The sequence below is a fragment of the Macaca thibetana genome, chromosome 4, assembly GCF_024542745.1.
Source record: "Macaca thibetana thibetana isolate TM-01 chromosome 4, ASM2454274v1, whole genome shotgun sequence".
NCBI classification, from domain to species: domain Eukaryota; kingdom Metazoa; phylum Chordata; class Mammalia; order Primates; family Cercopithecidae; genus Macaca; species Macaca thibetana.
The window spans coordinates 28,272,247-28,299,817 of NC_065581.1; the positions used below are offsets into that span (position 1 = coordinate 28,272,247).

At 41.4% G+C, this 27,571-nt stretch overlaps 1 protein-coding gene, 1 long non-coding RNA gene and 1 other non-coding gene across 3 annotated transcripts in view; all 3 read right to left on the reverse strand.

The window, feature by feature from the left end:
- LOC126953197 (uncharacterized) overlaps positions 1-5,288 on the reverse strand; it is a 46,094-nt gene extending 40,806 nt beyond the window's left edge. Inside the window, exon 1 of the long non-coding RNA XR_007725150.1 lies at positions 4,569-5,288. This is a non-coding gene — a long non-coding RNA (uncharacterized LOC126953197). The remainder of the gene's footprint in view (positions 1-4,568) is intronic.
- On the reverse strand, positions 4,196-4,269 carry TRNAT-CGU (transfer RNA threonine (anticodon CGU)). Its single transcript has one exon. It is a non-coding gene; the product is annotated as a tRNA-Thr (tRNA).
- A 10,976-nt stretch (positions 5,289-16,264) lies between the features above and the next one.
- GPX6 (glutathione peroxidase 6) lies at positions 16,265-26,933 on the reverse strand. Its single transcript, XM_050788530.1, has 5 exons — positions 26,847-26,933; positions 23,263-23,416; positions 18,866-18,983; positions 18,271-18,370; positions 16,265-17,063 (listed from the first exon to the last, which is right to left on the reverse strand). Exons 1-5 carry the CDS (start codon positions 26,931-26,933, stop codon positions 16,857-16,859), a joined length of 666 nt encoding a protein of 221 aa, XP_050644487.1. The 3' UTR covers positions 16,265-16,856.
- Positions 26,934-27,571: the final 638 nt, after the last annotated feature.

Genomic DNA, 27,571 nt, shown 5'->3' on the forward strand with positions numbered 1-27,571 from the left:
TGAAATCCAGGGTTCGAGTGATCTGCCTGCCTCAGTCTCCTGAAGTGCTGAAATCTCAGGCATGAGCCACTATGGCTGGCCAAAAATTTACTTTGAAAGTCTTTTTAGGCCAGACTTGTTAGCTGGGTGTGGTGTCCCGCGTCCATAGTCCTAGTTACTTGGGAGGCTGAGGTGGGAGGATTGCTTGAGGCTAGGGGGTAGAAGTTGCTGTGAGCTGAGATCACGCCACTGCACTCCTGCCTGGGAAACAAAGCCAGACTCTCTAAAGCATACCCCAAGACAAGGGATGTGCCTTACTGAGTATGTGACTTACTGAGAAAATGATCCTCTGGATGGGGAAGGAAAAGTAACAAAGCAAAGATGTGGTCTCACATAAAGTCTAGCCTTGGCCTGACCCATGAGACAGGGGCTCTGGAATATAAATTGCATAGCAGAGTGGTCACTGAGTCAAGGGACTTGACTTTTATACTCCTTCCCCCCATCCGTCAGTTATCAGCTGCTGGGAATGGAATGGTGGTGTAATCTACTAGATGTCTCCAAACAGCCAAGGGCAATTCATGGGAGAACTTCACAGAGTTACACCATTGTGGGGATGGGTGTGTAACTTCCCAAGGGGTCCTTCCTGTCCACTGCACCCAGAAAGATCACAACATTGCAGTAAAGAAAGAGTTTAATAGACACAAGCTCAGCCACACCACATGGGAGATGGCACTAGTCCTCAAATCATCTCCCTGAAGGCATGGAGGTTATGGGCTTTTCAAAGACAGTTTGGTGGGCAGGGGACCAGGGTAGGGGGCAAGCTGATTGGTTGGGTTGGAGATGAAATCATAGGGAATTGAGGCTGTCCTCTCATGCTGAGTCAATTCCTGGGTGGAGGCCACAGGAGGGGTTGGCGGGTCCAGGTGAGGACATGTGGTTGTCAGAAATGCAAAAACCTGAAAAGACATCACCATGTTGTAGGTTGTACAATAGTGATGTTATCTGCCAGAGTAATTGGGGAAGTTGCAAATCATATTACTTCCAGAATAATGGCTGGTAAGTATTTAGAATTCAGACCTTCTTATCCTCTAACTTGGTGGCCTTTTATTAGTTTTATAAGAACAGTTTAGTCTTTGGGAAGGGGCATTACCATTTAAATTATAAACTAAATTTCTCCAAAAATTAGTTTGGCCCATGCCCAGGAATGAGCAAAGACAACCAACCAGTGAGGCTGGAAACAAGATGAAGTCAGCATGCCAGATTTCTCTTACTGTCATAATTTTGCAATGGCTGTTTCAGGTGTAGTGGCCTGTAAAAAACAAACTAGGAAGAAGAAAAAGAATTGAGAGGGTTTCCAAGATTCTGTGCTAGTGTAAAACAACCAGGTAAGTGGAATACTCTACATTTGTAATTTTAAGCTGAGGTGTGACTGTCCCAGATGTCGTCTGTTATTTAGGAAAAATAATAGATTTCATTTACTTGCTAGTATAAATCACTAATTTTGTTTTAATGTTTTGCATTAGTTTCCTAGGGATGTCATAACAAATTACCACAAACTGGGTGGCTTAAAGTGATAGAAAGTTACTTTCTCACAGTTCTGGAAGCCAGAAGTCTAAAATTAAGGTGTGGACAGGGTCATGCTCCTTTAAAAGCTCTTGGGAAGAACCCTTCCTTGCCTCTTTCAACTGTGATGATTGCCAGAGATCCTTGGTGTTCCTGTAACCACCTAACATGTTCTCCTTGCCTGCTGCCTAGACAGAGCCAACTTATCAAGACAGGGGAATTGCAATAGAGAAAGAGTTTAATTCATGCAGAGGTGGCTGTACAGAAGACTAGAGTTTTATTATCCCTTAAATCAGTCTCCCCAAAACATGGGGATTGGGGTTTTTAAGGATAATTTGGTGGGTAGCGTTCAGTGAGTTGGGAGTGCTGATTGGTTGAGTCAGAGATGAACGCATAGTGAGTTGAAGCTGTCTTCTTGTGCTGAGTCAGTTCCTAGGTGGGGACCACGAGATCAGATGAGCCAGTTTATTGACCTGGGTGGTATGGCTGATCTACTGAGTGTAGCATCTGTTAGGTTTTACAATAGAATAGTGATATTATCACTAGTAGCAATTTGGGGAGTGTCAGAATCTTGTAACCTCCAGCCGCATGACTTCTAAACCATAATTTCTAATCTTGTGGCTAATTTGTTAGTCCTACAAAAGCAGTCTAGTCCCTAGGCAGGAAGGGGGTTTGTTTTGGGAAAGGGCTGTTATCATCCTTGTTTCAAAGTTAAACTATAAACTAAGTTCTTCCCAAAGTTACTTCAGCGTACGCCCAGGAATGAACAAGGACAGCCTGGAGGTTAGAAGCAAGATGGAGTCAGTTAGGTCAGATCTTTTTTACTGTAATAATTTTCTCAGTTATAATTTTGCAATGGCAGTGTCATTCCTTGGCTTGTGGCTAGTAACTGCAATCTCTGCCTCCATCTTCACAGGGCCATCTTCCCAGTGTGTCTGTGTCTCTGTGTCCAAACCTCCCTCTCTTTCTTCGAACAAAGATCCAAGTCACTGGATTATGCCCCACCCTAATCCAGAATGACCTCATCATAACTTGATTACTTCTGCAAAGACCCTAGAAAGGCGATTTATTAGAGAAAGTATAAAAATAGATTGCAAGAACGCAGTGGCCAAATCAGCATGAGAGAAGCTGACTGCAAAGAAACAAAGGCTTGCTGGAGATTTTATAGAATAGTGTTTATGCTGTAAACTGAAAAGGGCTTTGTGCAGTACTGATAATGCCAAAGTTGAAACGAGCTACCTTGCAGGTGTGTGGTGATGGTTGAGCACAGGAAGATTGTGAATTGTTTGTACAAGAGGGCTATGTGTCCTGGACCATGAAGAAAGGCAGACTTATAGCTTATCTGCTTTCTGTTCTTGCTTTCCCTTGGTCCTGCCAGCTTGACTCCTTTTCCCTAATTAGGACTCCACAGTTAACTTAGTCCATGCCCAGAAATGAGCAAAGGCAGCCAGCCTGTGAGGCTAGAAGCAAGATGGAGTCAGCCACAGCCATCTCAGATTTCTCTCACTGCCATAGTTTTGCAAAGGCAGTTTCAGAGTGAAAGGATTAAACACTTGGCCCTAATTGTTCAATAAATAAGAAAAATGATAAAAAAAGCAGCAATATAGTGAAATTTATTGCTTGTTTAGGTGCCAAATAGCCTTCTAAACTATGTTGTGTGTACTTACTCAACAAGCCCTCCAATCAACCATATTAGGTAGGCTTATTACTATTTCAGTTCCACATGTGAGGAAAGTGATGCTCATGGAGCTAGAGCAATTTGCTAAAGGTCCCTTAGGCATCAAGTGGAGCAGCTGAGGTTTGAATACGGGCAATGTGACTTAATTCAACAAGGTCCCAATCAAAATGTACAGCAGTGAGGTCCAGACATAAGGGACCATTTTCCAATTATTTTACCTTGCTACTTACGATACTTAGAGTAACATAGTAGCCACATTGTAAAAATATTTCTCATTAAAAAGTAAAAAACAGGCCAAGCGCAATGGCTCACGCCTGTAATCCCAGCACTTTGGGAAGCTGAGGCAGGCGGATCACTTGAGGCAGGAACCGGAGACCAGCCTGGCCAACATGGTGAAACCCCGTCTCCAATAAAAATACAAAAATTAGCTGGGCATGGTGGCACACGCCTGTAATCCCAGCAACTCTGGAGGCTGAGGCATGAGAATATCTACCGCACTGGAGCCTGGGCGACAGAGTGAGACTCCATCTCAAAAAAAAAAAAGGCAAGCATGCCCCTGCAAATGTCCTAATTTTTGTTTGTATCTATTAATGGGTTCGTTGCTCATTAATTTCTTATCTTATAGAGCTGGAGATTTTTAGAATCTAGAAAGATTTTATTTACCTGCAAGCCTACAACAGTTATCTACATGCTTTAAACTGTAACACGTTGTAAGTGCTCAAAAACATTTTACCACAGTTTAAAGCAAGACATATGAAATTGATAGAGGTGGGTCACATGCGTTATTCTTTGGCAGTGCTTTGCATTTTCGTTGTCTTCCTCCTAAGCATTTACTTTTTAAAAGTAAGGAATCTGAGCAGGATGTAGTTAAAGAACTTGGAATTTATCCAATTGTGTTCTACTGCTGTTTGACAATTTCTTTCCTCATCAAGAAAACAGTTTTCAGAAACAGCTGATTTTCTCGGGAAAAACATCAGGCCCCACTGGGAGTCGAACCCAGGATCTCCTGTTTACGAGACAGGCGCTTTAACCAGCTAAGCCATAGAGCCACGCGGAAGCGCCATTTAAAAGTGAATCTATCTCATTTTACTTTGACAAAATGAGTTTATTGAGTGTTAACTGCTGTCTTCAAAAAATACGCCAACTCGAGAGATGCTTCATTTCCTCAGTCTCTTTTGAAGACATACGAATACACGGGGAAACGTATTCGCCTGTTTACAGTGTCAAGGGATTTTTCTATTAATCCAAGAAAGAGCATTACAGAAAGCTATACAATACGTGAAGACCATTAAAAGGACTATATCTATACATAATTTTAAAAAACCTTCGAATCTTGAAAGTCACTCACTTAGGGTACGTGAAGCTGCCAAATTTGTCAGAGGAGAAACAGGCATCTCTCGCATGGAGCCGTGGGACTCGGCGTTAAGGCACTCTTCAGCTACAGGTGTCAGCCCGTTTAGCTCCTCTTCAGGTCTTGTGATGTCATTCTCAAGAGGAGAGTAAAGTTCTGTGTCGTGTGGGGCCTCTCAGGAAGGGTACGGAGGTGGGGGAGGGGCGGGGCGTCGGGATTCTCTGCAGCTTTGCCCTGAAGGAATTTGGTCGACACTTTAAGACTGACCAAGAAAAAGTCATTTGGCCCAGTTTTCTCCCACCCTTTGTTTACTTCTGCTCCTCCTGGGCTTGTTTTGTTGTTGTTGTTGTTGTTTTGTTTTGTTTTGTTTTTTCGTTTTTTTCTCTTTTCTTTTTCTTTTTTTTCCCCCCTCAGTTCTGAAAATCACCTCCCAGAGCAGATAACGCGTTCTCCTCTGTAACCCGTCCTTGCACTCCCCGCGGGGGTCCCGGTTCTCATCCCTCCGGGGACCTGCAAGGAGCCCCGCCCGCGGGGTTTGAACCGCTTGCTGCTCAGCGTCCAGGAGCAGGCCCCGCGTAGGGCCGGGGAGGGGCCGTGGGAATTCAGGTGCTTCTGCGGGGCCCAAGGCCCCCAGGGCAGGCGGGGACTGAGACGACTGAGAAGTGAGGGACAAGGAGGCTGGGACTGGGGAGGGGAGACCCGGGATCCGCCCAGAATGCTTTCGTGGGGTTGGAGAGGGCAGGACACAGCCTCTTCCGGCCCGGTAGGATCCGAAGACACGCATCAAATGCAAACGGATTCCCGTCCTGGACTTTGGGAATTAAGGCCCTGAACGCAGTCAGCAAAAAGTAGATCTGTCTGTACAGACGTTTCTTTCCACGTCTCTCATAGTAAGGGCTTTATTAAAAAGCAGGGACTCGAATCCTAGGTGGGTAGATGGGAGGCTGGGACTGGGGAGCGGATGTCCTCTGTTTTCTGGTTGTGCACATTAAAAATAACTCTCTGCCACCTACTCCTAAACACAGCCAGCAAAAATGAGACGTCAACTAAGCGCTGTCTCAGCCCCAGAGCCAGGTCGGCCATGGGGTTTTTCAAGCGTTTTCTTAATGACTGATTTTTCTAGAAGCTAATGGATTTTATTCTCCCAGATGTAAAGGCTAAGGCTACCGCCTGCTTCACACCCGGATAACATAAAAGACAGCGATGGGACCGAAACTCGTGTCTCCTGGGTCCTGGTTGGCTGGAGAGAGGGGCAGTGAACTCCCCGAAAATAATTCTGTCTTTTCTCAGTATCTGGGAGGACTCATTACAGGGTAGATAATCAGGGTGGATGTTTGGCAAGTGGGAATCTTTGAAATCTGTGCACACAGTTTTAACTCTACTTTTGCCAGTTTGGAGGACATGAAATTCCCGATGAGTGTATGTTAAAAGGGAATACAGAAGGCAATATACACAACGTTCTAAAAGAATTGCTTTTCATGGAGGCAAAGTGGCTAAGCAGTCCAAAGCACTGGATGAAGGCTCTAATCTCTTGGGGTATGGAGATTCTAGCCTGTTTAGCCACAGAAGTCATGAAACCACTATGTGGTATTTTTTAAATAATGAGTTTTGATACTTAAAATAGTATTGGAGTGAATTTTGTTTCTGTTGAATTCATTATTCTTACACACACCAGCCAGATTCTACTTATTAATATTTTATTTGATATGTTGACCTTTAGATGTATGAATTGGATTGTTCTCATTTGATACGTTTTGTTTTTATTTTGGGTTCTGTTTATGTCTGGTTTTGGTAATCTTAATGAATGGATTCGGCAGTCATCCCCTTTTTATGTCCTGAAACTACTCAACCCACAAGAATTACCTGATCCTTGACAATTTGACAGCACTTGCCTAAGAGAATGAGGACCTTTCATGGGGCTTAGAAATGGAAAGACTTTTGACAGCCTCTTCATCTATTTCTGTGGTTCTTATTCTATGAGGATGTGTCACTTGAGTATGTCATAGAGTGTCTCTGATTCTCAGTTTCTTATTTGTTGAGGGATAATGATACTGAAGATTAAATGACTTATTGCTTATAACATTCTAGCATGATGCCGGGGCCATTCAAGCTTTCAATCAATGTTATTCATTATTGTCACATCAATATTGGTAATTTATATTGTCCTAAATCCTATCTCATTCACTATGCTTAGATTATTAGGGATTATCAGACACAGAGATATAAAGTTGTAAATAATATTAGCTTTTCCCTTAAGACACCTATCTCTTCTCTATTTATAAATGTCTCCTCTCTCATCACTAATTTTGAATTCTAATTTTATATTTTCCCTTGATTAGACATTCTACAGATTTGTAATTCAGTTTTATTTACAAAAATACTTTCTTAGCTCTCCTAGCATGTAAACAGATTTTCCCTGTTAATTCCTTTCTTCTGCTTTCATTTGGTGTGTTTTGTTGGTCTTCTACTTGTTTCTGAAGTGAAATACTCACCAGTATTTCAGTCATTTAAAATCTTTCTAATTTACTTAAAAGATACACTTAAGTTACAAATGTTCTCCTCTGACCTGCTTTTGTAGCATTCCGCAGGTAATGATACATGTTGTCTTATTGACATTCTATTCTACCTAGCCTGTAATTTTAGTTTTGATTTTCTCTTTGAGCCAAGATATTTTAGAAGCATTTGACATTTTTAAAGTATAACATTTTATACTTTTCTGATTATATTTTGATGCTGATTTCCATCTTTATTTTCTAGTACAGTATGAATTTTCTAAATTAAAAAGTATTTTGATATTTTCTTACTGGACCATTGTATAGTCAATTCATTAATTTCTTGGGCAGTTTAAAATAGGGCAGTTAAAAATTCGCTATAAAGAATGTTATGATATCTATCAGGTCAATGTTTTATTCTTATTTGTCTCTTATAATATTACTTATTTCTTTGTCCACTGATATTTCTTGAACTGAGCGCAATAAATTGAAGTCAATTACTAAATTGTGTCTGCCTTTCCACTTGGGTCTCCGCTGAATTTCTGCTGAATGAAAGTTCCTGCTTTATTTTGAGGATGAATATCAAAAACACAAAAATCTTTATCTCCACTTAAACTGTAATTTTTAGCATTTTGCAGTACCCTTCTTTGTTTTTTTTAATAAGTGTTGTCCAAAATCCCACCTCACATGATTTTAAGTCCTTGAGTTCTTTCTTTTTGTGAGTTTGCCTGATATTTTTGTCTCTTTTTTGTTTTCAAACTTCCGGATTGTTTCCAAGCCTGTGTGTAAGTGGCAAGCTGTGGGGAGGCTATGTGACAAGGTATATTCAGGGAACAAAGAGCTCAGAAAGACTAGTTTTTTATTTTCATAGCATTTTAAAACCCTAATTAAGAAATACTTAATCTTCCACTGGTTTATGTGGTCATAGTGAGCATTGTAATTGGATATTGAATATGTCAAATGTGTAGCTCTATAGAGAAATTGTGGGAATGGAATCTCTGATTCTAGCCAAGAACTTCCCAGGGGCTTGAGTAAAATATGTTTCCAACCTGAAAATCTAGTGCAAGTGGAAGATTCAACCTTTTAATGTTGATGTTTTCTAGGTTCCATGTTTGGTTGCCCTTTTTTCTGAGATGGTATTCAAAGGAATGTTCCATACACTCATATATTTGAACCTTCCAAAATACTTTCAAATATCTTGCATATTTGGAATACTGATAACTTCCAAATATCTTACATAGACCTTTTTAGAATACCATATGATTATAGCCACTGCCTATAAGACATTTCCAACTTAGTATCTCATAGACACTCTGGACTCATCAAGTTCCTCCTATTATTGCTTTTCCTTTTGAATAGCAGCACAACCTATTCTGTTAGACTGAAAACTATGTGATTACTGTAAATGACTCTCTTTGTCCCCTCATGCATTTTTTTCCTCAAGTGAATATGATGTCACTGCTCTTTAGATTCAAATAGTGATCCTTCCCTAACTAGCCACGGCAATTAGTATGATATTCTAAGCAGAACCTGCTATTGTGAAAACATGATTTCATGGAATTGAGAGTTTTTGCTATTCAGTTAAACTCTTTTTAACTATTTGCTATTCAGTCAAATATGCCAAATGTAAAATTCTATTTTTAATTTGATATTTGTTTTGTCTCTAGAGAAGCTTTTATTCTCAACAGAGAGAATCAAACCTGATGTTTTGATGCACACATTAAAAAATCTGAATCAAGTTTGACATAAAGAGACAGTTAAATTTGCCAAAAAAAAAACTTATGAGAAATAATCACAAATGATGGAATATATTATGCCAAATTTATTCTTTTTTGCATGAAGGGAATTGTGAACATTGACCTGATTAGTTTGGACCATCAAGAGCAGAGTTGAACTGTAATCTCCACAGCACCTCCAAATCCTGAAACAAGCTTTTCATCCCCACATTAATGCTGTTTTCTGTCCCTTCTGTCCCCCAACTGATGGGGCCCCTTAAAATGTAGGATAAGTTTGAGCTTTGGTTCTTGACAAGGGACCCAGTTATGGAGGATCTGGAAGTCTTTTTTCCCCCCGGGCCTTATACCCCATGCATATAATGCAGAGTCCACATCAATTGTCCGTTCACTCTTAAATTGAGAGAAGACAAGTTGGAATAAGGAGTTTAAAGTTTGTTTGTATTTGGGACTTAGATAGGCTCTGTGAAAATGCAGTGCTGGTTTAGGAAGGCATAAAGTGGCTGGTTTCAGAAGTCCTTGATAGCAGACATTGAGAGCTTGGTTTTTACATAATGTTGCAAATTATGAATATAGATTGAAGCCAGAAGGTACCCATGTACCCTTAGAACTCACAGTGACTGATGCAAATTAACTTTTTAACTTTTTTTTTTTTTTACAGAGTCTCGCTCTGTCAGCCAGGCTAGAGTACAGTGGCGCCATCTTGGCTCACTGCAACCTCTACCTCCCAGGTTCAAGAGAGTCTCCTGCCTCAGCCTCCCAAGTAGCAGGGATTACAGACACCCGTCAACACACCTGGCTAATTTTTGTATTCTTTAGTGGAGACAGGGTTTCACCATGTTGGCCAGGCTTGTCTCGAACCCCTAACCTCAAGTGATACGCCCACCTCGGCCTCCTACAGCGCTGAGATTACAGGTGTGAGCCGCCACACCTGGCCAATTTTTTAAACTTTATATTAAGCTTCTAAAATAGATTATTAAAGCCATTAATAATTCCTCTCCTCCTTTGGTAGGAAGTTACAATTCGAGGACTCAATTTTTCTCTAATGAGAGAATAGAAAAATTGAATGTCATTTAGTTTTGAGTACCATTCATCTTTCTGCTCCTTTCCAAATAACACTATTGTTTGTTCCACTATATATTCTATTTATGCTGTCTATAACATATCTTCCTTGTTACTAATGTACTTGTATGTGTATTTAACACAACTTATGAATTCTGCCTCTGTATCACAAGCTACTTACTAATTTATCTATAGTTAACACATCTTGTGAATTTTGCCTTATCTTGTAAGTTATTAGTTTATGTACTATCTGTATTGGTTTTATCCATCCAATTTGTTTTCCTATTTCCTATATCTGAATATAATAAAATCATACAGCAAACTCATATTTCAGGAGCCACTGAACTTAGAAGTCTTTGTTTTTGGAACGGGAGCCCTAGAAAATCAGTATTCTGAATAGAAATGACTCTGAGGTTCTACAGATAAAGATAAAACTATCTTTCTCAGGTGTAGAGTGTCTTCAAACATAACTTATTAGGTGATAATTCCATTTCTATTAACTTGTCTGGCTGGAGGCAAAGAAATACAGAGGAAATTGGAAAAAGAGAAAGGAATAAAGACCTGGAAAAAGGGAAGATCCTTGAGTTATCTTTGCCTTAGTTCCTCTGAAGTTATAATCTAAAAATTGGTATAAGCTCTACATACACTCTAGGTGGCACTCTGAGGTTATAAAATGGTTCATATGATGAGTTGAGGCCACTGTGTTTTGTTTTATTTTATTTTATTTTATTTTATTTTATTTTATTTAGACAGAGTTTCACTCTGTTACCCAGTACATGGTGCAATCTCTGCTCACTGGCGTCTCGACCTCCTGAGCTCAAGTAATCCTCCCACGTCAGCCTCCTTAGTAGCTGGGACCATAGGTGTGTGTCACCACACCTGGCTAATTTTATTTTTTGTAGGGATGGGGTCTTACTATGTTGTCCAGTCTCAAACTCCTGCCTCAGCCTCCCAAAGTGTTGGGATAACAGGCATGAGCCACCACTCTTGACCCCACTGTATTTTAAAGGCCAAAAGGAGTCTGAAAGAATTAAAACTAGTTTGCTTTTCCCTTTACAAGGAATCAAGAAAAGGTAGACAGTCAATATGGTTTTATAAAGAAAATTTTAGAGGGACATGGAATCCCTATCCGGGAACTTCACAGAGATCCAAAGAAGAGAAAGTTTGTAACCTAACACTTGAAAGAGCAAGAGAAAACTTGCAATCAGAGCAATGCCAGCTGGTGGTCAGGAGGGGAAGGGGTAAAGAAAGAAGAGAAAATGAGAACTTTTTATTTTATTCCAAATCACAAAGTATTTGAAAATACATATTAAAGAAAGATTATTTTGGCACTTGGTAAAGTGCTAGTAAAGACTTTATTTAAGACTATTGCAATTAGGGAGAGAGACTGAACTCAACTCTGAATACAGTCAGAACAAGTGGAGATTTACAGCCAACAGGTAGAGTGAAGGCATGGTAGATGATGGAAAATTACTAAACACAGATATCAAAGGGAGGAAGATTCTTGCTAAACTGGCCTAACAGGATTCTTGCTAATGGTAGGCTAAGGACTTAGAAATTAAGGGTAGAGGATTAATAATCTGTGCAGATATCAGACTTGGGGAGATTCTCAATAAACTGATAGGAGTCTTGCTGAAGGCAGTCAAAAGCCAAGGCCTACTTGAGAAGGCTAAAAGAAAAGACTGTTTTTCTATACTCTCACAATACTTACGACACCGTATGTGTGGGTTTTCCACTCCAAGCAATTCTCCAACTCTGCAGTCACAAACTGGGTGTTGACACTGCAACTCAATTCTGATACTAACTACCTATAATTAGTGCAGACCCTACAGGTGAAGGGCTCAGTTCCACAAGACTGCCCCCTACTTCACATGTCAATCATAAGTCCCAGGTTGTCATTCATATTTCTAACCAACTGTTGTAAATTGAGGGTTCCTACAACTTCCTCCTGAAGTTTGATAATTTGTTATAACAACTCACAAGACTCAGGGAAACATTTACGTACGTTCATTGGTTTATTATAAAGGATATGACAAAGGATATAGATGAAGAGATACACTTGGCAAGGTATGGGGAGGAATATAGAGCTTTTGTGTCTTCTTCGGGGGCACCACACTCCCAATAACTCCATGTGTTCACCAACCCAGAAGCTCTATGAGTTCTGTTGTTTAGGAGTTTTATGGAGATTTCATTACACAAACATGATTGATTAAATCATTGGCTTTTGATGACTGGGTCAATAATCAGTTCCTCTGCCTTCCTCAGAAGTGGGCTGGGGTGTTGAAAGTTCCAAATCTTTAATCGCCATGGATGGTTTCTCTGGCAACCAGACCTCACTCTGAAGCTATCTGGGGACTTTCAGCCACCAGTCATCTCATTAACATACACAAAGACAGTTATTATTTAGGAGATTCCAAGGGTCTTAAAAGCTCTTGTGTTGGGAACCAGGGACTAAGACCAAATGTAACAAAAGAACCTCTTATCATCCCTATCACTCAGGAAGTTATAAGGATTTTAGAAGCTCTGTGCCAGGAGTTGGGAGGAAAGACCAAATATATATTTCTTATGATGTCACGAAGGCTCAGAGAACCCTGATTAAAGTTAGGTCAAGGAGGGAGTCTTTGTCAGATAACACATCTTGAATTTGGACCTGGATGAAGATGATGTGGATCAGAGACTGAGGAAACTAATAAACCAACGGCATGGCTGAATTGTCCATGTTAACCCTGGGGACACCTAAGGGCTGAGTGGGAGGCAGTGTGGCTTGACTGTGCAGAGGAGTCAGTAGCCACATGAAGTACAAGAGTTCTCCTTACTCATCCTATGTCAAAATGACAATATTTTCTGCAAATTCTCCATTCCTTAGAGCAACGGTCCTCAAACTTTAGCATGTATTGGGATCAACTGGAAGCCTTTTGAAAACAGACTTCTGGGCCCACCCTAGGGCTTCTGGGTCAGTGAGCCCAGGAGAGATCTGAAAACTGCATTTCTAAGTTCTCAAGTGATGCTACTGCTACTGGCCAGAGGATTATGCTTTGAGAACCAATTTCCTAGAGATAGAAGTCAAGAAAGGGAAAATGATGATTGATTGAAGGATTGCCAATGTCCTTTTCTCAGGGCCCCTACTCGAGATTTCCCTCAATAGTGACTCATTTGTGGAGGGTGAGTCCACACCCTCCAGATGGGCTTTACTGGGCTAGTGCCTGCATCTCCACTTGCTCTGAGTTTTGGCTGCTAATGGCTCAGAGCTGCCCCTTCAGAGTATTACTCTCAGTGGCCACCTTCTCCAGAGAATTTTCTTCAGCCAAAGGGAGCCACCTCACCTGGGAGTGTATGCCTCTAGAGTTCAAGGGTGGGCCCATAAGCCAATGACTGACTCACATGGGCTACCTTGTAGGCTATATCTCATCCTTCAAGATGGGACTGATTATAGCGTGATTTTTTCTGAAGTTAAACTCCAGCAGAAATTGCATTTTAATTCTCTCTTTTCCTGGCCCTATCCTGCTTCACAGATTCCCTTTCTTCTGAGACTATTCTTTCAATAAGTTATATGTGCCTCAATTGTTGTCTCAGATTCTGTTTACAGAGAACAGAAGCCAAGTCAAGAGGTGTTTATAAGACCACAGAAGCAAGATTTTATGTGCTCTGGGATAGACTATGTCCTACTTCTCATATTTTGAGACTTCACCTCCCAGAATTGACACGGGCACTCTCCAAGGCTAAGAGCCACCTGTGTCCACACAGTCCACAGAAAAGATATTACATCCACAGATTAACTGCCACAGGGGAGACCACAGTGGTGTATTACCTCCTGCTATGGGCTGCTTTGCAAATCTGGGAATAGGGTGATTAGAGAGGGTCTGAGTCCTGGTTTTCTAGGACCTTAGAATCTTCCTGTCCTGCCTGATAACTCTTTCCAAAAGTTTTGAGATCAGCAGAGCCTTAATGATTCTAGATGCCTGGTAGGTTGTTTGTGGGGTAGTGGATTTATGGACCCAATTAGCTCTAGTGTACCTGATTTGCATAATAAGTTGTGGGAACTTCTGGTTAGAAGAAAAAAATTCCACAGCAATAATGGTGCCTGTGATGGTAATGATGATAATCACCTGATAGTAAACTTTTAACTACTATGACAGACTGGAGCTCCTGAGGCACTGCTGGGAAGTCCACCTACTTCCAGAAGGTTCTAAGTGTAACTTTCCTTGGGGACTAAGTTCTGCTATAGGGATTGGTTGAGGAGGAGAGAAGTGGAAAACTTTATGTCTTGATCCTCTCTTTATAAAGACATTTTACATGATTATTATATTTTACATTATTATTATTGCCATCATCATCATCATCATTTGTGACACTTTGATCTGGACTGCTACCCCCAAACCTACCCCTCACCTATGCCCACCTCCCACTGCAAGGACATTTCTGTTTCTCATTTCTGTGGTCTTGGCTCTCTCCAAAATAAACAATGTTTATTTTCCCTTCAGGGACAGCCACTGGAAGGCATTAGGAGTATGGAACCTGGATTTTCAGAGCAGTGGCAGGATGAAGACTTTCCTGGATACTCAGGCACAATGCATTCAGGCTGAAGGCTGCAGTACTCTTTCTTCATTACTATAGGAATGTTGGTCACCTGAAGCAACCGCAGGTTCCTGGGTTAGGCTGAACCGGTAACTGGAGAGAATTTTATATTGTGTCAGCTCATCCTCCTCCACCTACTTTCTGGACCTTGGTTATCCAGATCTTACTAGGTCTGGAACCCTTCTGAAGACTATTACAGTCCCAGAGGTACTCAACCTCTTCAGAGATTTAAAAGAAGCTAAAAAATGAAACGTGTTTCTTAACACCACTGGTAGCTGGTTCTGTAATCTCCTCACTGCCCTCACAACCGCCATAGTGGTTAGTAAAAGATTTATGGAAATCTCAAATCCTATGGTTTACAGCCAAGGAAAGCCAGATTTTTTTAAATTCATTTTTTCTTACTAGATGTTAAGTTTAAGAAAAGAAAACATCCAAATATTTTGATAATATTTCCCATTTTTCATGTATTAAATATCCACCACTTATGAATTTTAAGGTCTTAAGAATCATTTTCCTAATAGTATTTAGTTTAGTCAATTTTCATGTTACTGAATAAAGATTAAGTCATGGATCACATTTCTTTTTCTTTCTTCCTTTTTTTTTTGAGATGGAGTTTCGCTCTTGATACCCAAGCTGCAGAGCAATGGTGCGATCTTGGCTAACTGCAACCTCCACCTCTAGGGAACAAACGATTCTCCTATCTCGGCCTCCCAAGTAGCTCGGATTACAGGCATGCGCCACCACACCTGGCTAATTTTTTTGTATTTAGTAGAGATGGGGTTTCACCATGTTAATCAGGCTGGTCGCGAACTCCTGACCTCAGGTGATCCACCTTCCTTGGCCTCCCAAAGTGCTGGGATTACAGGTGTGCACCACTGTGCCCGGCCTACATTTCTGTTAGGTACACAGCAGGATTATGATCCCTACAATGTTTGAAATTACTCACTGATAATTTAAATTTCCTGCATTTTTTATGCAAAAAATATTTTTAAGTGCTACTACCTATGTTCCAAGTAATTTATGAAAAGGAAAAGAAAAACAGTGATTTTATTTTACTTCCTTATCTAATTTCTTTCCTTAATATCTGGTTTTCTGAAATCTACTTCCATTATAAAACACTGTATTTTAATTATAAAACGGCACAGGGCACATAGGGCTTCCTAGCAGGTCCTTTGCACCTCTGATTAGAAGTGGGTTTTGTTCCATTTTGTTTTGTTATGCTTTTTTACTTTTATGTGCTTTCAGATTTTAACACTGAGCATGAATTAATTTTATAAACAGAAATGTATGCATATTTGTTGTAGAGAGAGAGAAGATTCTTTGAGAGGCAAGGATTCCTGTCATGTAGGGGCCTGGTCAAGAGACCTGAACGGGAGGGTACAGAGGGACCTGATCTGTGCTCACGGTCACAGCAGCTCTGAGCAACCAGTTCCAACCGGTTCTTTTATATGTGCCGAGGAAAGTTCTAGAGCATTTTTGAGAAAAACAAAATACTGAAGAACAAGGCAAGGGAATCAAGAAAGCAGGGACAAAGTGACAGAGAAAGAAGTAGTATGACTCTGGACATAATATGGGACTGGGAAAACACCACACAGAGCCAGGTTGCTGCAGAATTTTTTAATTTGAGACAGTGATCAGAATAAGTTTAAGGCTGAAGAGCCTCAGGGTGAGGAGAAAGCCCATCATTCAGAATACAGGAACATCCAGCCCAGGTGCCATGACCTGAATGCACTAAGGGACAGGCACCAAGGAAGGCTCTGGCAGGGTCCGACCCCGAGAGGTTTTGGGACCCACCGTCATGGAGATGCCCCTCCCTTCATGTGAGGTGGGGTTTCTGCTCTCACTCTGCCTTTAGAGGTCCTACATGAGAACTACTGGGTGGCAGGGGAATAAAGGAGAATTAAGGAGAGAAGAGTTTACCAATGCATGCCTATCTTAGAGGAGAGAGGCTATGAAGGAGGCCTAGAGTCTTGCGGCCAGCTCCTGCTTTCTTTAAACTTTCAGGAAGGGGAAAGGATAGATCACAACTTCTGGGGATTGCTTTTTTAGAGACACAAGATAGTATGATTCATCTACCCTAAAACATGATTTTCCTTTGGAATAGATATTTCAGGATCAGAGAGTTGGGGAGATAGGTGTTCTTTTCCTTAATCTTCAAACACACACACATGCGCACACACACACACCGTACATACAAACACCTACGCATATACCAACAAATACAATTCTACATATCCATACACACACACACACACAGCTACACACACATGCTAAGCAGCTGCTTGGGTAGTACAAGATGGTTTGGTCATCAGGAGGCTGGGTAGGCAGGAGTGTGGAGCAAAGATGGAGGAAGATGGACACTTTGTTAGACATTCCTGCAGGTGGGAAACAGGGTAGTTACTTCTGCCAGTCGCTAACCCTTCCTAGTGGGCATTGAACTGCTTTAGGTACTCCAGGATGTCTGATTTGACTGTGCTGACTGGAGCCCGGTGGAACCAGCGCATGACAGGGACTCCATCGGGCCCCACTAGAAATTTCTCAAAGTTCCAGCGGATGTCATGGACTTTCATGGGCTCCCAGAAGAGCTGGCTTGATGAGCCCAAAAGATCAGAGGTTGGAGGGCAGGAGTTCTGGAGCGGAGACATGGAAAGTGGAAACATACATTTATTTCTACTTTATTTCTACTTCTGTGTGGTACAGTCTTATCTCCAGACTACAGAGTCTACTCACCATTATGTATTTTAATGTATTAGCTACTTTGCATGCTTCCAATCAATCACAGACACTGCAATGTATCAATACCAATACACCAACTACTAAACAACCGAGAGCTAGAGAGTATAATGGTAAATAGAAAGCATTCCTCCTTCCCCTGTCTTTCCTCTATTCCCATTATTTTATCACGGCAATTCAGTAAAAGACTATTTTCTGTTTCCTTGGGCGAGTCATATCATTTCTACAGTTTGTTTCCTTAGCAGAAAAAAAAGATAGGTTGATTTAGAGTAGTGGCTCCCAGAATTTGGGGTTTCCTAGGCTTCATAAGCCAGTAAAATTTCAATAACTATTTCCTTGGAGATTAACGTACAATCACTAATATTCATTTTGCCAATAAGAAAAATTAAAAGTCTACTATAAGCATAAATCTAAAAATTAAAGGATTTTTAATACCATGTTGAACCACATAAAATTGGTTATAGTGCCATTTTTGAGTAAGTAAAGGGCAATTTATATGGGTAAACATAATAGTAATTTAATGTCAGAATAAACGTCAGTCTTATATTCAATAAGTTGAGCTGTATGAAAAATTCTGCATTGTCTTCTTTCCCTTGTTTGCTGTGGATGAGTGAAAATTTCAGCAGGACCAGCCTTGTTCTGCAGACCAGTATTTGAGGCTGAGTAGACAAAGAGATCCTCGGGGGTCCTTCTATCCTGGTATTCTGTAGTTCTAACACTCTGTGACTCTAAAGGCATTTAGCACATGGTATTCTGTATCATCCATGTCTGTCTCCTGATTAAATGTGAGTTCCTTCAGGGAAGAGACTATGCCCTATTAATGTTTCTTAACTCATTATATGGCACATACTGAGATCTGATAAATGATTGCTGAATGAATGAATCATTACCATTCAATACAGGAGGCTAGTCCACGTCAGAGCTGTTGTCCATCATGGGCTTCCTCTACTTAAAGCTAAAGCCTCACAGCAGATATTGCCATGAGCCTTGAACTTACCTGAGCATCTCTTTTCCAAGGGGTCCAACCACAACCCTAGACATGAGCCCCACTGCTTTCAGAGCATTTCTAGCTAACCAATCCATGCCAGGTTTATAGTCACTCACCTTCAGGAAAGTAAAGACCTTCTGTTCTTTTTCTCCATTCACATCCCCTTTCTCAAAGAGCTGGAAATTACGGACAAAGCCACTACCTGGACGCACATACCTGCAGTGAATGAAAGTGTTCCCAGCAAGATCCAAATTAAGACATGGATGGAAAATAATGACCACCACCAATTCACAGGAAACTAAAGATAAAGGGAAGAGGCTGTGCATAGGGAAGATAAGAAAAGATAGTCTGTGGGAAGCAGGACTTCATGCAATAGGCTTTATGGAGCCAATAGAGAATTCTAAGAAAATTGGAAGGCAATATCTTGAGCTTAGGTTTCCTGCTTCACTTCCATTTCTTATACTCCCTTCTTTCCTCTATGCTTCTTTTCCATTCAATCTTCCCTTAGCCTCATCATTGAATAATTCAAAAGTATAGAGAATATTTGAGCCCTGCGAATAGAATAGATTGAATTCAAAACATCATAAGGATATGCTTCAACCCATGTATCTATGTCCTATCCCAGAAGTTTCCAGAATAGGCAGGCATCTAGGTGGAATGAGGAATGGAAATCCTGACAGGGCACCTGCAGAGTCCCATGCAAGCACTCACTTGAGTCCAAGAAGTATTTCTGAGTTTGTTCCTGGTTCTTGTTTTCCAAACTGGTTGCAGGGAAAGGCCAACACAACGACACCAAAATTCTTCAGCTCCTCCTGTAGTGCATTCAGTTCTGTAAGTGGAGAATGAATAGCATTGGTGGCTTGGTCAGGAGGCCTACCTCAAGCAGTGAAAGATCACTGAATGTATCCATTTATGCCATGAATAAACCAAGGACTATGAAGGGAAAGATTCAAGATTACAGAGATCAAAGGAGTAGAGAAAAAAAAAAAGACTAGAGCACATGTTTCCAGAAATGCATCTAAATGGCTGCTGTTTTTCTTGTACAGTAAGCCATGCCTGGCTATACTTTACCATCCAATGAGAACTCTTATTTTTAAAAAAAACACACACAAACACACACACACATTGGTAGCCTTGTGTGGGAGTCCTGTTTGATTCTAAAGAGAAGTCAGATTTGAGTGCCACTGTCTTCCTTAGTTGGTGAACTGATCAAAAAAATTTGTAAGGAAAAAGTAAACAAAATGGAAATACTACCCACCTATCCCCGCATCCCCCCGGCCCCACTCATACAATGTCCCATGGTGACACAACCAGACACTCCAGTGCCAGTTACATTCCCAGGAGTACTCCTTGGTGCTCCACCCTGAGAGTGGTAGAGAAAGGGAAATTCCAAGGCTATCTCTACAGTATTCTGTACCCTCTCCTCAATTCCAGTGACCTAACTGATGCTGGAATATGCCCTAGAACACTCCCTGGGACTCCAGGCCACAAACTCCAAACTGCTCTTTACCACTGTCAGGAACCTTCCAACTTGTGTGTTTAGACTTGAACAATAATTTCCATATTCAGCTATTTTCAGGTCAGATTTATTCAGACCTCAGAACCTCTATTGGCTGTTCTCATTCAGATTCAGCTCTGCCTGCTGGAATGTCCCCTAAGAACCTCTTCTTAAATAAAGAGTGTCTTCCTATTTTTCTACAGTTCTTTGGTTACTATCAATACTCATCTCTCTCTTATCTTTGGCCATCAAGAGTATTTCCTTTCTATAGCAGACACACTTAACAGACCCTGATTCTATTCCTTTGGTAAGTTTCTTTCATTCTCTCAATTTCCTCATCTGGAGTAAAATTTGAATGAGATGCTCTTTTAAATTCTCATGAACTAATTTAACAAATTATATCACAGCAACACAATGGAATACTATGCCTTAAAATGAATAAGGAAACTCACCATGTTTTTTTCTTTTGTTTTTAGACAGAGTCTCTCTCTGTCACCCAGGCTGGAGTGCAGTGGCAGGATTTCAGCTCACTGCAACCCCCGCCTCCCGGGTTCAAGAGATTCTCATGCTTTAGCCTCCTGAGTAGTTGGGATTACAGGCATGTGCCACCATGCCCAGCTAATTTTTTGTATTTTTAGTAGAGACAGGGTTTCACCATGTTGGCAAGGCTGGTCTCAAACTTCTGATGTTCAAGAGTGATCTGGCCACCCTGGCCTCCCATAGTGCTGGGATTACAGGTGTGAGCCACCACTCCCGTCCCCAAGGTATGTGATATATGTGAAAAAGCAATGTGCATAATCATTTCCATGTGTATGTTTGTGTATGTGTATGTGCTTGAGAGAAAGAAAGTGAGAGGGAAATGTTTGCTTGTATATGCATAACAGATTTCTGGAAATATACACCATAAACTGATAATACTGGTTGCCTAAAGAGAAGGGAACATGGCAAGTGTCACTGTTAAACCTTTATATCTCTTGAATTTTGAATGTTGCAAGTATATTGCCTATTCAATATGTAGCAAATTTAAGTTAAAATTAAATTAAATTAAAACAAATTTAAGAGCAGCTTCATATTCCATGGAACTGCTGTTTACACATCACAACTTTTAAAATTTACCATATTTTTCAAATTTAACTTTTTGAAGGGAGGAGAATTCTTGCTTGCTAAATGATACAAAACTGTTGTTTGGGCTCTAATACCTAGGTCCTGAGGTCCTATAGTAGATACACTTAGCAGACCTTGATTCTATTCCTTTGGCAAGTTCTTTTAACTTTCTCACTTACTAAATGATACTAAATCATTGTTTGGGCTCTTATAATAAAAATTTAGTCTGTAGCTTTTCAGGTTTTCCCTAGACTTGATTGTACATAAAAATAAAAAAACTGAGGCCAGATGTGGTAGCGCATGCCTGTAATCCCAGCACTTTGGGAGACTGAAGCAGGTGGATCACTTGAGGCCAGAAGTTTAACACCAGCCTGACCAACATGGCAAAACCCAGTCTCTACTAAAAAAAAAAAAAAAAAAAAAAAAAAATTAGCTGGGCGGGAAGATATACACCTGTAGTCCCAGCTATTTGAGGCTGAGACAAGAGAATAGCTTGAATCCCGGAGGCAGAGGTTACAGTGAGCCAAGATCGCACCCCTGCACTCCAGCCTGGGCAACAGAGCAAGACCCTGTCTCAAAAATAATAATAATAATAAAGTGGCCCCAAATTATTTTAAAAGTGTGATTCTTATCCTAATATGTACTTTTGAGAGTATCTTTTTATGCATAATTTTACCATTAAATTGGAAAAATATTTAGCTTCTCTTGGTAAATGTAAGCCATTTGTACTTCAGAGGAGCAGGCATTTTATTAGAATTTTTGCTTAAATCATAAAGCATCCTCTGAATGTTAATTTTAAAATGTCAAAATTTGGTGAGCCAGATCTTTTAGACATGAGATTATAATATGCTTGACTTTAAGTGTTATTTAAAAGGGATACAATTCTGGGATTTTTATTATTGAAAATCCATTAAGAAAAATTGATAGGGTTTATATATTTTTGATCAGTTGAATAGATAACAGTGTCAACATGTGGAAAATTTTTCTTAAAACTTGTTTATGTATAGGCCAGGTGCGGTGGCTCACGCCTGTAATCCCAGCACTTTGGGAGGCCAAGGCTTGCAGATCACTTGAGGTCAGGAGTTTGAGTCCAGCCTGGCCAACATGGCAAAACCCTGTCTCTGCTAAAAATGCAAAAAGAAAAAAAAAATTAGCTAGATATAGTGGTGCATGCCTGTGATCCCAGCTACTTGGGAGGCTGAAGCACAAGAATCACTTGAACCTGGGAGGCAGAGGTTGCAGTGAGCTGAGATCACACCACTGCACTCCAGCCTGGGCAACAGAGCGAGACTGTCTCAAAACAAAACAAAATTTGTTCATGTATTATTTTGATCCATTTCTCTGTGGCATTTGGTGCAATAAATATTTTAAATTTATCTTGAACCGTTTTTTTTAAAGCATAAAATAAAGTTCTTGGCCTGTCCAAAGTTGTATCTATCTCTAGTATAATTGATCTAGAATTTTAAATAATCTTTTTTGGATCAATAGTAATACCAAACTCTTCTCTGTTAAGGGCACAAAGAAAATGGAAACACACCTCAGCTACCACAGAAGGTTAGGCCAAGGTTGGCAAGATGGAGCATTCTTCTACATTGCCAGTCACATTACACAGCCCTTGCACTAATCGAAGGCTGCCCAGACAGAAAACTTCATTTTCCTCTTTGTCATTTGGAGTTGCCTACAGAACCCAAGGGCATTTTCCAGAATGTCAAAGATCACTCATCTCTCCTGTTTTTATCAGAAGTAACCGCTGAGAAGCATAAAATCAGTGCTTGAAAGCCAGGTATCTGGCCTGGGAGTCACAGCTAGGCTTTAGCACTCTCCTAGAAAACATAAACAATTTCATAGAACTTCAATATCACATAACATGTGATCATGATGAATCAAGACAAAAACAAGGTCACTGCATAATTGTAACTGAACATAGACAAAGCGTGAACATTGTCCAAATCACAACAATGACCAGGTACCACCCTATTCTTGCCAATATGAATGACTGGTGCTTCTTTACCAGGTACAACTTTAGCCTTAGTTTCTCTCCCCATGTAGATATAATTGATTAAGATACCAAATCATATAATTGCTCCCAGTTCTTGATGGCATCTAATTCAGAACAGAACTTCAATTCCTTGAACTCATCTCCAAATCACCTAACAAAAGCTCAGATTCTATAGTAAGTACTTTCTAATACTTTCATGTTAAGAAGCCCCATGGTTCTCTACAGAACATGTTCTCCTTCAGGGCACCGAGTAACACACTCAACTTGTTCAACTACAAGTGTGCTCCTGGTGGTCTTCAAGTCTTTGGGAAAGTCTTAGTTCTCAAATCTGGAAATAATTATCTTGATATTCTAAGGAGCAGAGCAGGAACAGCATTTAGGGAGGCAGAGTCACCTGATCACTTCTCCCAATGCATCCTCTAATAACACATTGGTAAAACCTTCTGGAATTAGAATATGGTTATCTGGCAATGCTGCTTCCAAAAGAGTTGAAACGTGAGTTCTTACCAGGATACTGAGCTGCCAAGCCTCAATAGGTGGCTACATTGACAAACAGGACGTGCTTGCCTGCAAACTGCTTGAACTGGATGTACTCCTCACCGTTGAGGGTGAGGGCTCCATACTCATAGATGGTGCCTGTCACTCCTTTGTTGCAATCCACCTGGAATGTTACAAAAATAACCATAACGATATAAGATAAACAATAATTTCCAACATTTGTGGACTTTTTCAAAACACTCAAAGACCCTTCATGTAACATCTTGAAATTCTAAGAACTGAAGGGACATTTCCAAGTAAAATTTTTAGTTAGAGCTGATGCCGTAGCTAGAATTTATGTCTTCTAACTTATAATCCATTTTTTGTGTGAGGGTGGCAAGACAAGCATTTCATAATATTCTTCCTGTTTCTAGAAGATTCATACCATTTACTTCTGTTCCCTGACATTGCATTCTTCCCCGACATCCCAACACCCCATTCAAGTCATGCCATCCTCTCTCAGATACTCTTAACAGATTTTTTGCAGGATTTCTCATAAGTAAGTTTTGCACAAACTTCTCATCTATATGTTCTTATATTGTAATTCCTATCCCCCAAAATCAGGCCCATAACTTCTCCAGATGCCATTGAAGGGCCTTTCCAGGCTTCCCAGTGGGGTATTCACTGGTGATGGCGGGAAGGAGCAGTGGGAAAGTGCTGGGTAGAGAAAAGTGGGTCCCTGTCCAGGGCTCCACCCTGAGGCTTGTGCCCACGGACCTAGGTGAGGACAGGCACTCCTGCCTCTCACCCAAATGTTGCCTGCCCCGCCCCCATCCCGTGACTATAAAAACCCTGAGACCCTACCAAGCAGACACACAGACGCTGGACGTGCAGAGGACCACATCTGCGGAGGACCACATCTGCGGAGGAACACACTCGACTGGCCGGACGCGGAGAGGGACGCACCAGGGTAGGAGCACACCGGAAGGCCATTGACGGCGGAAGGACAAGGAGGTTGGCCGAGAGGTAGGAAAAGAGCCTGGACTCCAGGGAAAAACCATCCATCTTTTGGCTCCCCCATCTGCCGAAGGCCACTTCAACTCAATAAAACCTTGCACTCATTCTCCAAGCCCACGTGTGATCCGATTCTTCCTGTACCCCACGGCAAGATCCCTGGGATATAGAAAGCCCTCTGTCTTTGTGATAAGGCAGGGATCTAATTGAGCTAACACAAGTCGCCTATGGATGCCTGAACTAAGAGCCCCCAGTAACACACGCCCACTAGGGCTTCAGCTGTAAACATTCACCCCTAGACACTGCCTTGGGGTAGGAGCCCCACAACCTGCCTCTCTGTATGTTCCCTCTCTGCTCCCCTAGAGGTCTGAGCAGTGGGGCACTAAGGAAGCGAGCCACACCTGCCATCGCATGCCCTCTGAGAGGGACAAGGGAACTTTTCTGGTTTCACTGGTACCTTCAAAACTCATTCTTGACACCCACTTCTCATCTTTATATTGTGAAACATCCTGGACTGCTCATGAATTAAAGTTCATAAAATAGAAAGTACAGAGCGGAAAAACTTTCTACCCACAAGCATGCCAAGAATAAAAGGCATGCAGAACCTGGAACAAAAGGCTAAGATGTTATCAGGTAAGAGAGGCTATATTCCTGGCCATATGACGAAAAGTCATAGAATTTTAGAGTAATTTAAACTGGGCTTCACAGGATCTCAGTCCTTAAAGGCATACCCCATGCAGTGAAGGAATTGCCTATGGGTGAGCTACCGTGGGGAAAGTGGGGCAAGAAATTCTTTACCATCTTCGGAGTCTGTCACCAGGACACAAGACCATAGCTTCTCCTTCATTATCCTTGGAGAGAAGGAGGCTTGACCTAGGGACAAGCCCTTTCCTTCTGAGTCCATACTTCTGTACACATCTGCGCATATACATCAGTCACAATATTTGGGAACATTAGCCTAAGAAATCCACTATGATGGGGTTGTCATCTATGTGCCTGCATTCTCTTTGCCTTCATGACACCTTACCTCTGAGCTAAATAATTTCCAGCATTTGTCTTTCTTGCTACTATAATAAAAAGTCACACGGAAATCACCATGTGAGCTGTCATTTGTATGCCTCCATTTTCTTGCCTTTGTGCTCCCTTAGCTCTGAGTGTGACACCTTCCAAAGGTTTGCTTCTCATGGGGATGTCACTCTGTGAAATGAGATGCAGAATCCCAAGAAAATTGCAGACTCAAAGAGCTCAATCTTTCCTACCCAGCTTCCAGTTCTGCTCTAGTTTGCTTACATCTGTTTGAAGAAGACAGAATACCCTAGAACACAGCTCTTAATTCACAAGATGATATTTTACATAGAAAATTCCACATCCAACCAGGCAGCAGTGGCTGACATAGATCTGGATGACCCTCGGAGATTGTCCCTTCAAGTAATCTGTTACCTTTCTTGAAAGTAAGTAAGTAAGCTGTCTTACGGCATTTAATAGACACTATCTTACACTTCATATGAACCCAATAACAGAGATTAAAGCTCAAAGCTTCAGGTTTGTAGACCTGCATGAGTATCAACTGGAAGCATTTTAGAAAAGCAAGTTCCTGGGCTCCCCCTAAAACTTACTGAATCAGAAACTCTTGGGTGGGGCCCAGCAATTGTGCTTTAAGCAGCTCTCTCTGAGGTAAGCTCAAGTCTGGGAATCACTGCATTATATGATGGGCATTGTTCCCCACCTTTTATAGAGGAGAAAAAGGAACTAACAAAAGATATATAATTGGCATACGGCCACCACTGAGGCTGCTTTTGAATAAATTCATCTGATTATAAAGTTAAACTTTGCGGGTGCCTCAAGTGATCTGCTCAGTCTGCATCCTAAGACATATATACACATCTTTTACAGGGGTGGCTATTGACATCCAGTGGGAGAACTTTTCTAAATGGCATCAGGAGATTTGGGAGCAACACCAAGATCTGAGAACAAAGCCTACTCTGAGCTGAGCTTTGTCTCTACCTCACCTCATGATCCTCCCTAAAATTAATATTGGTGGACAACCATATTGGCCTTGTGTGTTTTATTTTTCTAGGGGTGTGGGAGTAGGGGGAGCTCCTCTTTCCGTGACCTTGAAACTCCTGGTGCAGATCCCAACACCAGATTCTCTCACCTCTCCCTCTGGGTTTCTGGCTGAGCAGCCTCTCCAGGAGTAGCAAGGGCAGCCTCCCTGCCAATCCATTTGCTACTTCATGCCTCATTTGTTGGGATCCACAACACTACCCCAAGTTACAGACAAGCATGAAGGGGACAGGCTCTAGGCTATCAAGGGGCCACCAGGGGGAAGTGGCAAAGGGGAATGTGCTGAGGCAGCCCCCAACCCCACTCCACATACATTCAGTTTAAAGAGCCACTAGGTGCAGAGGAAAAGATGCAAGTAAGAGACAGTGGATTTAGGGAGAGCCCGCTAAGGATAGCAATGTCAGGATTTGTGAAGATCTGCTGGGAATGCAGATCTTGTCCTTCGAAAGGAGAGAGGAGAGAACTCCTCACAACTCTGGCAGCCCGGTTGGTCATTATGTGCTAGAATCAGCTTGGATCTCCTGCCCCATGCTCACCTTCCTATTTTGAGGCTTTAGGGTCTGCTGAGCAAAGCCAACCAGGAACAGCAGGACAAGACAGCAGGCCTGAAACTGCCGGATCATGGCTAGGAGTTTTAGTCGACTCTGAGGTCCCCAGGATTTCAGCCCCTTTTGAACCCTTGGCAGGGACCAGTTTGAAGAAGCACCCTCCAATCACAGAGTGGCATTCATACACACCCACCTCCACTCCCTACACACACCCCCTTCTTCTTCAGTTGTAAACCCCTCACCATCGAGCTTGCTCCACCTGCCTTGCCTCTGCCAGCTTCACACAAAAGGCATTCTCTGCCTCTTGAAACTAAAGTCTGGGTGAGGTTGAGTTCTTGTGAACTCTCTTGAAATACAAGCTTTTAGTTATCTCAGATTTCTGAGCTCTTTTCAAAAGCCTACAATCTATGTCCTAATCACTGATACCTGATCCAGCTATGCAGCTCCTTAGGGCAGCAGGTCAGATGCTATCCTCTTATGGAACAGACCTACACACATTCCCAAGCTCTTTACCCTTCTGCTTTTAGCTCAAAAAAAATGGCTGAAGCTTTGACTACGAGGCTATAAAGACCATTGAAATCAATACGTATCGGTGCAACTGACTAGCTCCTTGACTCTGAAATAAAAGTTAACGTGTCTGTCCCCAGTTTTCTCATCTGTGAAATCAGCATAATAATATTATCTACCTTATAGGGCTGCTGTGACAATTAAAT